This window comes from Camelina sativa, chromosome 17 (assembly GCF_030686135.1).
Source record: "Camelina sativa cultivar CO46 ecotype springtype chromosome 17, ASM3068613v1".
NCBI lineage: Eukaryota > Viridiplantae > Streptophyta > Magnoliopsida > Brassicales > Brassicaceae > Camelina > Camelina sativa.
In genome coordinates, this window is record NC_141896.1 from 16,694,598 (window position 1) to 16,708,374 (window position 13,777).

Below are 13,777 nucleotides of genomic sequence, written 5' to 3' on the forward strand. Positions count from 1 at the left end.
GATTCCATATTTGTCGTTGAAAGAAGATTTGGCTGCTACTTGTTTTAGAATTAAAAAGGAATTAAATAATTCAAAAATGCATTTGTCTAAGTTACAGCTAGTCAGCTAGAAAACCGCATCTGTGACTACGATATATGTATGTTGTTGAATTGTTGATAATCTTTGACTCTTTTTCTTTCTTTTTCTGCTTGATGTTGATGGGGTTTTATCGCAAGGTACATGGCTGACTTCTCCACGTAATAATATTTTCGTTATTCCGAAGCTTATTTATTAGTACCATCTTGAAAAAGTTGTTGATTGTTTTAGTTGGTAAATGATTTGTCTAATGATGACCGAAAAAGTTTGGCTTTTGTGTATGTTATTGCGTTTTTGGGCCGCATGTTTTATTATTGGATATAAAAATATATATATATAAATTTGTAAAACACTACTTATATATTATGCTCTCTGATTTAACGAAATTATATATAAAACAATATTATGCTCTCCGATTTAGTGAATTTATGCATCTAGACTCAAAGGAATGATATTGTCTTGACATTTTCATATATGGATATATGCGTTCGTTCTTTTTTTTTTATTATTTTTTTTCCTACCATGTCAATAGTAAAAAAAAAAAAAAAATTGGACTAAGATATTCTTTTCTCACGAAAATTTCGAGATATTCTAATTTATTCCAATAGTATCAATGCCACAAACCATTTGTTAATTTTTGTGATTTGATCAATACTCGGTTTATCTAAATAAAGGATTAAATGTTTGCTACTGTGACAACTTCTTATTGATTTTTCGGGTTGGAAAACCGTAGTTGACAAAATAAAAGGAATAAATGTTTGCTTTCCAGTAGCCACTAAAAATTAGTTACGAGATTTGTTTTAGTCACTATCCCAAATGTACAAAGCAATGGTTTCTATTTTCCGCTTACCCTAACATTATGCGACCACCATAATATATGTAATCACAGATTTACTTTTCACAACGATAGACTTCCTTTAATGACTACTAGAATTTAGAAAAATATTAAACCTATAATATATATCCTTTATTGTCCTAGAAAATCCTGTCAAACATATTTTATACTATCTCACCATATTAACTAGTTTTGAGAAGACAAAATATTTCATAAAACACGAATACGTTTAACCTCAACTCATTCAAACGGTATGAGCCTGAATTCATTGCATGAATTCGGTAACATGAAAGTTTTGCAAACTGAATAATAATCTGCCCTTAACTAGTTTTCTCTTTTGTTTTTTTTTTTCTATAACAAAATCACACTTTCTTTCTTTTCTCCTTTTTAATGTACTCATTGGTCTCGTCTCATATATTAGAGAAATTGTAATTATAGGTGGAGAAAATGACAACACCAACATATACTCTTTTATCCATACGATCATTCATGTTCTTACTATGTTTTAGCATTGGCTTTGGTCGCAAAAACCTACAAGACAAGCTCGGTGACACTAAATTTGCGCCCGTACCTGTTGAAGCAACCGAGATTAGAGCCGCTTTGGTTACTAATTCCGAAGCAAGAGACTTGTTAAGTACTATTGGTTTGGGAGAGGTTGAAAGTCAAGAAATGCATCACATTTACATAGGAACAGGTAAAGATTCGAGTCTCGGAAATAAACAAGACACTGTAAACTCTGCGCCTAGAAAGACTATTAGGGGTACCGTTTCCATCTCATTCTCATTTCCTATCATCAAGATTCGAATTCCTATTCCAAATCCAAATTTTACGGTGGCTACAGAAAACCAACTCATTGAAGAAGAGATTAAAGGTATTGTCATAAGTCCAACGAAGACTAATGAGTTTGGTAGTTCCCTTGGAAATGAAGGTGCAGAGCTAGGATTCAGCTACAAAAAACTAGCCCCAACAACCGCATATTGAAGGCCTTGCCAGTTTCCTATAAAGCATATCGATGAAACTGATAATGTTATGGTTTTAGAGATAAATTTTTATGGTGACCAAACCATCGAATACAAACAAAATATGTAGTGATCTTTAACAAGCACCTTGCCAAAACTTTTGAATGAAGAATGAAAAAAGGATATATGTGAAACATTTTCTTACATCTATTTACTATGTGATTTCATTGCCTATGATCTATAGTAAAAATAGTCATATACTTATCTTAAATATGAGTTGAGAAAGAAATATAGAAAACCGAACAACTAAACCATGTTTCTATCTTAAGTCTTTACATTCTCTTCTCATTGGCAATGAGGTGTTGTTTCTGTCTGCAGCCTTGACAAAGTTGTTGAAGATATTGAAGCGCAAGGTCGCAATATCGGTGTTTCAATACTACTAGAATTTCCGTAAGCTCCTCCTTGTCGAATAAGCTGAAGCTCGAGCTCGTTACTTTGAACTGGAGAGGGTTCGGAAACCTCTAGCACCTGGTCATTGTATTCTTCAACAGATGCAACTGTGCTTGTTTCTGTTCGATCAGTTGAATCATCTCCATATAAACCATGTCTTCTTTTCCTTCTTGTTGCTTTTCCCCAACCCATAATGGTCTCTCTTACCCTTTGAGGTAACAATGCGGCCTTGTAGTTCGTTCCCATCTATAGTTAACATCTTCTAGTTTGTGAGTTTTAATGAAGTACTAGAGTAAATATATTGAAGCTCCAAAGTTTTTTGCTTGATGGGGTTTTGTAGCAAGTTACATGGCTGACTTCTCCACGCAATACTTTTTTTCGTTATTCCGAAGCTCCATCTTCTACGCTAATTACAACACATACTTGAAAAAGTTGTTGATTGTTTGTTTAGAGTTGGTAAATGATTTGTCTAATGATGACCGAAAAAGATTGGCTTTGTGTATGTTATTGCGTTTTTTGGCCGCATGTCTATACGTTTTTTTTATATTGAAAATAGATATATAAAAATTATAAAACACTATTACGCTTCCGATTTAATGAAATTATAAAACAGTATTATGCTTTCCGTTTTAATGAAATTATTATGCATCTGGACTAAAAAAAAAATATATGATATCATCTGTGTGCTTGACATTTTAGAAGGTTTTTCTCAACTTTTGCTAAGGAGATGACACTTGGCTTCATATATTTCTGACACTTGTATTTTTTTGTTTGAGCCTAACTAAATTATATCTAATTAATTATAGGCCCATAAAACTAAAAAAAAAAAATCATCTATTTTTTCTTCCTCCCTTCTTTAGTCAGAAATATATGCAGCCTCCAAAAATTTAAAGCCACCTTATATCAGTCTGTGGTTGGTTTCATCTCGAAACTATACCAACATTAAATTAAATTTATAGGTTTGAATTCTTGGTTTAATTTCTGTGTTTGAATCTTATATAATTTTCACGGACACAAAAGAAATTAAATTTAAGTAAGATGGTGGGTAGGTATTATTTAAGTAAATTATATCTAATTAATTATAGGCCCATAAAAAAAAAAAAAAAAAATCATCTATTTTTTCTTCCTCCCTTCTTTAGTCAGAAATATATGCAGCCTCCAAAAATTTAAAGCCACCTTATATCAGTCTGTGGTTGGTTTCATCTCGGAACTATACCAACATTAAATTAAATTTATAGGTTTGAATTCTTGGTTTAATTTCTGTGTTTGAATCTTATATAATTTTCACGGGCACAAACGAAATTAAATTTAAGTAAGATGGTGGGTAGGTATTATTTAAGTAAATTAGTTTCAATTTTTTAAAATTTTTTTGTATAAAATTAAAATTTTGAGCTTACTTTCAGGAAAATTACGTAAGATTGTAAGATGGTTTTGATCTAATTCTATAATTATTTTGTTCGATTCACACTTATATTTCAAACGCCATGGTATTTTTGAATTACATAAAATTTATAAGTTTTCATATTAGAAATTTCAAAATAAATTATGAATATTATCAGTTATGTTTTGATTTGAAATAATACCATCATTTTATGCATTGCCTTATACCCACTATTTTCCTTAATTTTCATTTTTGTTTATATTACTTCTCATTTTAAACTTATTATTTTGAAACACTTACGGATTTATGATCATTAATATTTGATTTCAATCCTTTCTCCTTCTTAAAGGCTCAAATATTCTATAAAGTTTAGTTTTCTAAAAACAACCTATTACCATACAAACACATCCTCTTTCATACTATTGTGAAAACTAAAACATTTACTTTCTATTATATCCTCGATTCAATCTCCAACGAACAACAAAACACCGGTAACAATAGTATCGTTGTTCTGATCATTCATTTTCGGGAAGTTCCTAACTTTAGAAGAAATATTATCTTACTAAGTCTTGAATATCTTTTCCAAATAAGATGAGAAGGTTTTTCTCAATTTTTGCTAAGGAGATGACACTTGGCTTCATATATTTCTGACACCTGTATTTTTTTGTTTGGGCCTAATTAAATTATATCTAATTAATTACATGCCCATAAAACTAAAAAAAAATCATCTATTTTTTCTTCCTCCATTCTTTAGTCAGAAATATATGCAGCCTCCAAAAATTTAAAGCCACCTTATATCAGTCTGTGGTTGGTTTCATCTCGGAACTATACCAACATTAAATTAAATTTATAGGTTTGAATTCTTGGTTTAATTTCTGTGTTTGAATCTTATATAATTTTCACGGGCACAAACGAAATTAAATTTAAGTAAGATGGTGGGTAGGTATTATTTAAGTAAATTAGTTTCAATTTTTAAAAAATTGTTTATATAAAATTAAAATTTTGAGCTTACTTTCAGGAAAATTACGTAAGATTGTGAGATGGTTTTGATCTAATTCTATAATTATTTTGTTCGATTCACACTTATATTTCAAACGCCATGGTATTTTTGAATTACATAAAATTTATAAGTTTTCATATTAGAAATTTCAAAATAAATTATGAATATTATCAGTTATGTTTTGATTTGAAATAATACCATCATTTTATGCATTGCCTCATACCCACTATTTTCCTTAATTTTCATTTTTTGTTTATATTACTTCTCATTTTAAACTTATTATTTTGAAACACTTACGGATTTATGATCATTAATATTTGATTTCAATCCTTTCTCCTTCTTAAAGGCTCAAATATTCTATAAAGTTTAGTTTTCTAAAAACAACCTATTACCATACAAACACATCCTCTTTCATACTATTGTGAAAACTAAAATATTTACTTTCTATTATATCCTCGATTCAATGTCCAACGAACAACAAAACACCGGTAACAATAGTATCGTTGTTCTGATCATTCATTTTCGGGAAGTTCCTAACTTTAGAAGAAATATTATCTTACTAAGTCTTGAATATCTTTTCCAAATATGTAAATTATTTTTACTTTTGTTCAACTTTTGATGATTTATACAAGCTTTTTGAAATATTTATAAAAGAAAATAAATAATTTCATGAGTATTTGATTTTAAAAGAATTTTAATATATAATGATGTTGGGCGTCAGATTCTTAGAGCAAGAGTTGAAAGAAACTTTACAACTGTCAGGTTTATTATTATATCATCTAATAATAAAGTAAAATGCTTTCCAAAAGATTGTCATTTGATGCTCTTTTCTTTCACATGTGTCACTTTGTTTCTTTTAATTTTTAGTGTAACAAATTTATTCAATTGAATTTACATAATAAAATTTTCGTTTAACAAATAATTTGATGATTAAATAGTTTAAGGATATAAGATTATAATATATATATATATATATATATATATATATTTGGGTTGTATAGGATAATGTCAAGTAATTATTGGCTGTTTTATTTCCACACTTTAATATATATAAATAATTCACATGATCTTGATATTACATTATTTTATTTCATTTTCAATCTATTTAAATTAAACTAAAGTATATTTTAATATATAATATCTAAATAACCAAATGAGAATTGAATATAATTTTTTGATAAAGAGATAACTGTATATATTTCTGTTTAAACAGAGAAGTGAATATATATTTAAATTCATGAATTGATTAGCTAAGATGTCCGTTCATAGATCTATATTTATAATATATAACTCCTAGAATATATATTTAAAAAATGGACAGTTTTATAAACCTGACACATTTTTTATTAACTTTTCTATTCTGTCTCATCAATCCCATATGTTGTACTAAGAGGAGGTTATTGGTTCTATTATTTTAATGGATTTCGAAATCCAAACAAAAATCATGTATTATTCAATCATTGATTTTAAAATACTTATCAAAATTATGTGTTATTGGTTCTATGATTTACAAATACTTGTTAAAATCTCATGTTATTCATTCAATGATTTGTTTTTGGATTTCCAAATCCACATTATGTTTTAAATGGATTTGCATGGATTTGAAAGTGTAAAATAGAAGGATTCAAATTCAAGGATAAAACATGTTATTTCAAAATCCATGTGTTTTGATTTTAAGAATTTATAATTCCATATTTATTTAGAAATCACCTCTCCAATAACAGCCCCTAATTTACTCTCATTTTTGTAACTTTCCTAATTTTTATAGTAATGCAATGAATGATTAATAATATTATTTAGAAATATTACATATATATGAAAATATATTAATATGTAATGATTGCAAATCCATAACTCTCGCAAAGTTTATGTGACTCCTATAACAATGAAATGCTCCCTCTGTTTTAATTTAGTTGTAATTTTAGGTTTTCAGTGAAAATATTTGGTAAATATTCCAGTTTTCTCCCTGCAGTTTTAAAGTTTTTACCAATGAAATATTTATAAAATATATTAATAAAGGGTAAAACAGACAATTTAATAATTATTTTTTAATTTGTGTGAGAAAACCTTAAACGACAAGTAAAAAATTGGAGAAAGTATAAATTTTCCATATGTTCTTAACTACAATTTCTCTTATAAATAGAAAGATAGACATTTTACTAACCCTCATATCTCAAATCTTACATAATATTTTTATTTAGTTTATGTTGTCTTAACTAAAAATCTCCAAAGTTACAAAAAGACGACATAGCTATAGGTATTGGCTTTCTTTTGTGTGGCTTAGAGCTGCCTATCTGGGGCCTAAGAGCAATGCTCTGTTTGTTATCACCTCTTCATGCAGAACTAGAGCTTTTATGCTGGGCCATGGAAAGTGCTTTCTCTCTGGGATATGTTGTGGTTCATTTTGTGACAGATTGTTAAGGGATTTGAACTGTCATAGATGAGTTAAAAGACTGGCCAGCGTTTGCTTCGGAATTAGATTCTTTACAGTCTTGATTTTCTATGTTTTCTATTGAATGTATACCTAAATTGATCAATGCCCGTATCGACCGTCTTGCAAAAACGACTCGAGCACGAGGACCTTTCTTTTCCTATGTAAGTCCGTAAGTTCCGGAATGGTCAGCTTACGAGGCTATCCTATTTGAACCGGCTTCATAAGATATAGTGTTTTTAAGGTAAAAAAATATATTTATGTTGATGATCAAGAAAAAATTACAAAAAAAAATATCTAAAAACAATGTAAACTAAATCCGTGCGTAGCACGGAGTGACTACTAGTAGTATATATAATTAAGCGTTTGTTTTTTAACTACTTTTTTCTTCTTAATTCTCTTCTCACTTAAAACTCAGTACATATTATCAATAGGATCAATGCCGTACCCATTTGTATTTACGTTCAGTTTTTGTGATTTGATCAATATTTTGTTGAAGAATTTAGAGTTGCAATCTACTTTACCTTTTGTACGACCATGAAACATAGTAAAAATTTTCTGTTAATATAAAAAAAAGGATTGAATGTTTGCTTTGACAACTTTTGATTTTTCGGGTTGGAAAACCGTAGTTGACAAAATAAAAGGAATAAATGTTTGCTTTCCAAAAGCCACTAAAAATTAGTTACGTAATTAGATTTTTTTAGTCACTATCCCAAATACAAAGCAATGGTTTCTATTTTCCCCTTACCCTAACATTCATTATGCGACCACCATAATATATACTAATAATTTTTTTTTTCTTTTTCACAACGATATAATTCCTTTACTACTAGAATTTAGAAAAAAAACGTTAAACCTATATACATATCCTTTACGAAGAGCATTGTCCTAGAAAATCCTGTCAGACATATTTTATACCATCTCACCATATCTATATTAACAAAATAAAAAACGAATGCGTCTAAACCTCTCAATTCATTCAAACGGTATGAGCCTGAATTCATTGCATGAATTCGGTAACATGAAAATTTTGCAAACTGAATAATTATCAGTCCTTAATTTTTCCCCTTTGTTTTTTTTTTCTATAACAAAGTCGCACTTTCTTTATTTTCTTCTTTTTGATGTACTCATTGGTCTCGTCTTATATATTAGAGAAATTGTAATTAATTAATTTCAATTTATAGGTGGAGAAAATGACAACACCAACATATACTCTTATATCCACACGATCATTCATGTTCTTACTATGTTTTAGCATTGGCTTTGGTCGCAAAAACCTACAAGATAAGCTCGGTGATACTCAATTTGCGCCCGTACCTGTTGAAGCAACCGAGCTTAGAGCAGCTTTGGTTACTGATTCCGAAGCAAGAGACGTTTCAAGTACTATTGGTTTGGGAGAGGTTGAAAGTCAAGAGATGCATCACATTTACATAGGAACAGGTAAATATTCGAGTCTCGGAAATAAACAAGACAATATAAACACTGCGCCTACAAAGACTATTAGGGGTACCGTTTCAATCAAATTCTCATTTCCTATCATCAAGATTCGAATTCCTATTCCAAATCCAAATTTTACGGTGGCTACGGAGAACCAACTTATTGAAGAAGAGATTAAAGGCATTGTCATAACTCCAACAAAGACTAATGAGTTTGGTATTGCGCTTGGAAATGAAGGTGCAGAGCTAGGATTCAGCTACAAAAAACTAGCCCCAACAACCGCATATTGAAGGTCTTGCCAGTTTCCTATAAAGCATATCGATGAAACTGATAATGTTATGGTTTTAGAAACAAATATTTATGGTGATCAAACAATCGAATATAAACAAAATATGTAGTCATCTTTAACAAGCGCCTTGCCAAAACTTTTGAATGAAGAATGAAAAAAGGATATACGTGAAACATTTTCTTACATCTATTTACTATATGATTTCATTGCCTATGATCTATAGTAAAAATAGTCATATACTTATCTTAAATCTGAATTGAGAAAGAAATATAGAAAACCTAACAACTAAACCATGTTTCTATATCTTAAGTCTTAACATTCTCTTCTCATTGGCAATGAGGATGACCTTGAGAGTGATTCTGTTGTTTCTGTGTGCAGCCTTGACAAAGTTGTTGAAGATATTGAAGCGCAAGGTCGCAATATCGGTGTTTCAACACTACTAGAATTTCCATAAGCTCCCCGTTGTCGAATAAGCTGAAGCTCGAGCTCGTTACTTTGAACTGGAGAGGGTTCGGAAACATCAAGCACCTGGTCATCATTGTATTCTTCAACAGATGCAACTGTGCTTGTTTCTGTTCGAACAGTTGAATCATCTCCATATAACCCATGTCTTCTTTTCCTTCTTGTTGCTTTTCCCCAACCATTAATTGTCTCTCTTACCCTTTGAGGTAACAGTGCGGCCTTGTAGTTTGTTCCCATCTATAGTTAACATTTTCAAGTTTGTGAGTTTTAATTAAGAACTAGAGTAAATAGAAGCTCCAAAGGTTTCTTTTTTTTTTTCTTTATGAAAATGTTACCTGAGTGACAAGTGCATAGAGAGGCAGTGTGCTGTAGCTGCATAGAAATTGTCCAGAAAACCTACCCAAAAAAGCATGGAATAAACCGTCTCAAACTATAAGAAGACACACAACAGTCTCATATCTAATCGCTAAAACTTAATTACCCTAGAATAAGTCGCAAGTAGACAAGTAAATGATTCCTTAGGAAGCAAGAATGGTATCCAAATTGCCACTGAAGAAACAAGAATGAATTAAGTTATATAAGAACACATTTTCAAAGAAAAGTAAGATTATTAGAAAGAAAAATACTTACCCAAAACCAGAAGAAGGAAGCCAGTTCAAAAGCATTCTGTAGGAATCAGAATGAACGAATGTTATTACAAAACAAAAACAAAAACCTTTTGTGACTAATACTAGAGTCTAGAGGTTGCTAAGACTTTAATTGTAGACCTGAAACTGAATGAAGTGGATAAAGGATAATAGTAATTCTGGTTTCTTGAACCAGAAAAGTTCGTCTCGAGGTCTCAGCTTAACACCGGACGCATATTCTGTTATTCCAGCGTTCTCCAATGCTAAAGTTGCGATTACATGTTGCAACTTTGCACCAACCAAAAGAACAAGCTGTTGAAAAGAAAAGGATGTAAACCAAAGTGCAACCGAGAAATGATATAAGACTCAATTTTTAAAGAAACATGATGTTGGAAAAATAGTTCTTACGGTGATTGGAATGATAGCTAGCCAGAAATAAAGATTTGATCCTACATTATCATATCCAAAAAAAACTCTTAAATTACACAAACGAGTGACTAATTTACAAGTACTGTTCACTATGGTTTTATATGCATACCTTTTACGTTGAAAAGCATGAAACCAACTACAAACCCCCAAAGTGGCCCACTGCAAGAGATTATCAAAGCAAAGTATTAGTCGAAATAATGCGTCATTAACCCTCTACTCAACATAATTCATGATATGAAATTAATTAGTAATAATGTTGGATGAATAATGGCTAAAAGTGTTTAACCAAAAAAAAAAAAAATAATGGCTAAAAGTTTTATGAAAGCAAGTTAAACTTGGAACAAGAGAGAAAAAAAATCCTACAAGTATAAAGTTGAGAAAATTAATGTACCACACTAATTTTCTAAGGACGAAAAAGTGTTACTCACCTGACGCCAACAATCTTTTGGAACTCTTCTTCCATAGAGCGAATCATATAGCTATGAAAATCGTATGTCAATGTTAGGTGATGGTTCTGTTTCAAGGAAAATAAAAATGATTAAAAGACAAATTTCAAAAGAACAGTCTAGAAAGATCGTAAGACTATTAGCATCACCCAAACATTTCGAAATATTGCTTGGATATAAATGTTTTTCATTTTAATCTTATAGATTACACACATGAGAGTATCACTCACCATGATGAATCCCTTGCGGAGTGTAAGATAGTCTGAACGAACAACAGAGTGTCCAAACTGTCGGAAGAAACATATCTGTAAGAATAGTTAATAAATACTCAGAAATTGGTACCATAAAATGTAATTAATCGCAAACATATATGTAGCAACCTATCATCTTTACATTCATGCATCAGATGTAAAAGAATATTTGTAAAACCTACCACCCATATAAGTAATCTATTCTTGACCAGGGGAGCAGATGTATGATATTGGACAAATGTTGTTTGCCTTCGGAAAATCTTTTCGCGTGCGACCACTGCCAACATTGAAATCATCAAATTTACTATAGAAATATGAATTCCAAGAAAATCAAAACCTTAAACCACAACACTGAGCCTATCTGCCTATATATATAGGTCACAATCTAAACTACATCGTGAGCTAAACTTGTGATTCATAGCAATTCTCTATTTTAATAGAAATATAAAATCTTCTGTGTCTAATGTGAAAGGAGATTATAACCATCTACGCTCACCAGTTAAGCTATCATTTCGATCCATATGAGCCTCGTCTTCCCAGATCCTCCATCTATGAATCTGGCAAAAAATAGATAATCCAATTGAACTTGTACTAACATATGGACGGTACACTACACTATCGAATGGAGTATACATTAATATATACTCTATGAAGTATATGAGAAGAAGCAAGAAGCCCATAAATCTTAGACATGAAAACTTCTGTAGAAAATAATTAAAAAATGTTTGATAATACTACCTTCACGATTGCAAGAAGCATTGTCAAGCAGCTGTAAGTTACATGTGTGACTGCCATTATAAATATGAAGCGATGCAATTGTTCCATGCCTTCATATGAAAGAAATGGCTCGTGACCCTGTTAAGTAGACAATAATGTTATGGGCGTTTTGGTGTCTTTTTTTGTTTGTAATCAGTCATGATGAGATTATTCATAAGATGAGAAAACCTCGCTGCACGTATTCTCGCCTATGCCACTCAATCTTCTCCTCATAATTTGGAAGAAGGGAGATCTCGTTAACTGAGTCCGCTTGACAGATGAAATAGTACTTTCAAGTTCCTCATTAATCTCAGAGCGGGTGCATGGGACAAATCTATCGTTGTGGAAACTTGAAGAGACGCATATGTTAGCTATTGTGCTAGAGGTGGCTGTAAGAAGAAGCGATATGAATCCGAGCAGCATCAGCTCTGGAAAACAAAAACATTTTCAAGAAAAGGACATTTTAGGACAAAATCTCACAAAACATATTATGAGAGTTGTTACATATCGGTTTATCCACCAACCTTCTTTCATTTTCTCCAATGCAGCAAATAAAGGTTTTCTCTTTGTCTTTTGCAACCACTGTCCCATAACAAAAATTCACAAGCTAAGACGACGATCAATTATCAATAGTGAAAACTTTAAACCATTTGACATTTAATTACCGGGAATATCAAAAGGAAAATAAAAGGGGAAGTCAAGTAGTCAACTATAAACAAAAGAAGAAAGTAAAAAAAAAAACAAAAGAAGAAAGTAACCATGCACTTACGTTACTAAGCCGATGAATGGAACGCTCAACGATCAAAGAAACAACTACAAAGACAGTCAAAACTGTAGCAACGGACCATGTTGGCGTTAGACCCAACGTTCTCTCGGTTGGTTCTTCTCTCATTTCTGCAACCGATTAATTCTTTAAGAACAAAATTTCAGATGTTCCTTCTCTGCTTGTAGTTCAGTATTCTTCTCGTGCAAGAAACCAAATTAGTTCTGAGATTTAGCGTCGTATCCAGTAACTTTAAACTCTTCTTCATGCCAACACGAAAAACCTCTTTAGTTTAGCATCTTCCAAGAAAAAAAACTCTCCATATTAACCTGAAACGAAACGACGTCCTAAATCCGGCAATGGCTCGTTAAACGCTTTTTGATCGAAATATTAAAATAAATAAAAAAATACCATATATTTTATCAAAGATATTTAGCGGAAAGAATTAATAATTAATCAAAGAGTTTTCTTATAAATAACGTAAAACCGATGATAATTACTTTCTTGATAACTGAATATACTTATCGTCTCGCAAAACCCTATTTTTGCGAGGTCACCAGACAACGACATTCTTATCATTCACTAAAGCATTAAACATTAATACTAATAAATACTTTAAGTGAAATCTTAATAATAGTACTATAGTAGAAAGACAAACTGTCATCCTCTCCATATTTCACATGAATCAAGATGTTCAATATAAAACCATGATGATCGACCAGATAAAAAAAAAACAACTCTAGATTTGGATCCCCATTATGAATCTCTAAATCATCGGTTTGTAAGCTCTTATTTAAAACTTCAAGATCCATTTAAAGTAGTGATTAAGGTTGGAAAATGTGAATGGAAAAAATTAACGAAAAAAATAGCTTTATAGTACAAGAGTTTAAACTTAAAACTTAACGGGAAAGTTGTAAACAAAAATAAGCAAAATTAAAGACATAAAGTGCGAGAACTTACGGGAATAGAGAGAAGCAAGCGAGTCTTGTTTACAAAGAAGAAAGTTGAACAGAGTGGTGGAGAAAGAGAAGAGAAGGCTTTCCAAAGCAAGATTAAGCCTCACGTGTAATTCTCTAATGCAATTATATCATAATTTATCTTCCTTTTTTTCTTTTCTTTTTACATTAAACTCATAACGACTTATTTTATATCTTATTAGCAATTAAGAAATACTATATTTTAAGCTA

At 30.9% G+C, this 13,777-nt stretch overlaps 3 protein-coding genes across 3 annotated transcripts; 2 read left to right on the plus strand and 1 right to left on the minus strand.

The window, feature by feature from the left end:
* Positions 1–1,279: 1,279 nt before the first annotated feature.
* On the plus strand, positions 1,280–2,079 carry LOC104756868 (uncharacterized). The gene has a single exon (XM_010479522.2). It carries the CDS (start codon positions 1,358–1,360, stop codon positions 1,889–1,891), a length of 534 nt encoding a protein of 177 aa, XP_010477824.1. The 5' UTR covers positions 1,280–1,357; the 3' UTR covers positions 1,892–2,079.
* Positions 2,080–8,228: 6,149 nt separating this feature from the next.
* LOC104756871 (uncharacterized) lies at positions 8,229–9,360 on the plus strand. Its single transcript, XM_019239325.2, has 2 exons — positions 8,229–8,860; positions 9,236–9,360. The coding sequence occupies exon 1, from the start codon at positions 8,325–8,327 to the stop codon at positions 8,856–8,858; it is 534 nt and encodes a 177-aa protein (XP_019094870.1). The 5' UTR covers positions 8,229–8,324; the 3' UTR covers positions 8,859–8,860; positions 9,236–9,360.
* LOC104756870 (MLO-like protein 14) lies at positions 9,024–12,919 on the minus strand. The gene is made up of 15 exons (XM_019239326.2): positions 12,597–12,919; positions 12,352–12,409; positions 12,017–12,255; positions 11,810–11,926; positions 11,568–11,628; positions 11,254–11,348; positions 11,051–11,125; positions 10,803–10,888; positions 10,484–10,533; positions 10,354–10,394; positions 10,087–10,257; positions 9,950–9,985; positions 9,801–9,868; positions 9,655–9,715; positions 9,024–9,556 (listed from the first exon to the last, which is right to left on the minus strand). Exons 1-15 carry the CDS (start codon positions 12,717–12,719, stop codon positions 9,170–9,172), a joined length of 1,668 nt encoding a protein of 555 aa, XP_019094871.1. The 5' UTR covers positions 12,720–12,919; the 3' UTR covers positions 9,024–9,169.
* Between the last annotated feature and the right edge of the window lie 858 nt (positions 12,920–13,777).

Bases quoted from the DNA above. Each gene is read 5' to 3' on its own strand.
- LOC104756868 (XM_010479522.2), top strand. From the start codon at position 1,358: ATGACAACACCAACATATACTCTTTTATCCATACGATCATTCATGTTC.
- LOC104756871 (XM_019239325.2), top strand. From the start codon at position 8,325: ATGACAACACCAACATATACTCTTATATCCACACGATCATTCATGTTC.
- LOC104756870 (XM_019239326.2), bottom strand. From the start codon at position 12,719: ATGAGAGAAGAACCAACCGAGAGAACGTTGGGTCTAACGCCAACATGG. The intron at 11,927-12,016 runs GTTTTCTCATCT...TCTACTTAACAG, and splicing joins GCGAGAATACGTGCAGCGAG to GGTCACGAGCCATTTCTTTC. The intron at 9,716-9,800 runs GTAATTAAGTTT...TTTTTTGGGTAG, and splicing joins TACTTGCGACTTATTCTAGG to GTTTTCTGGACAATTTCTAT.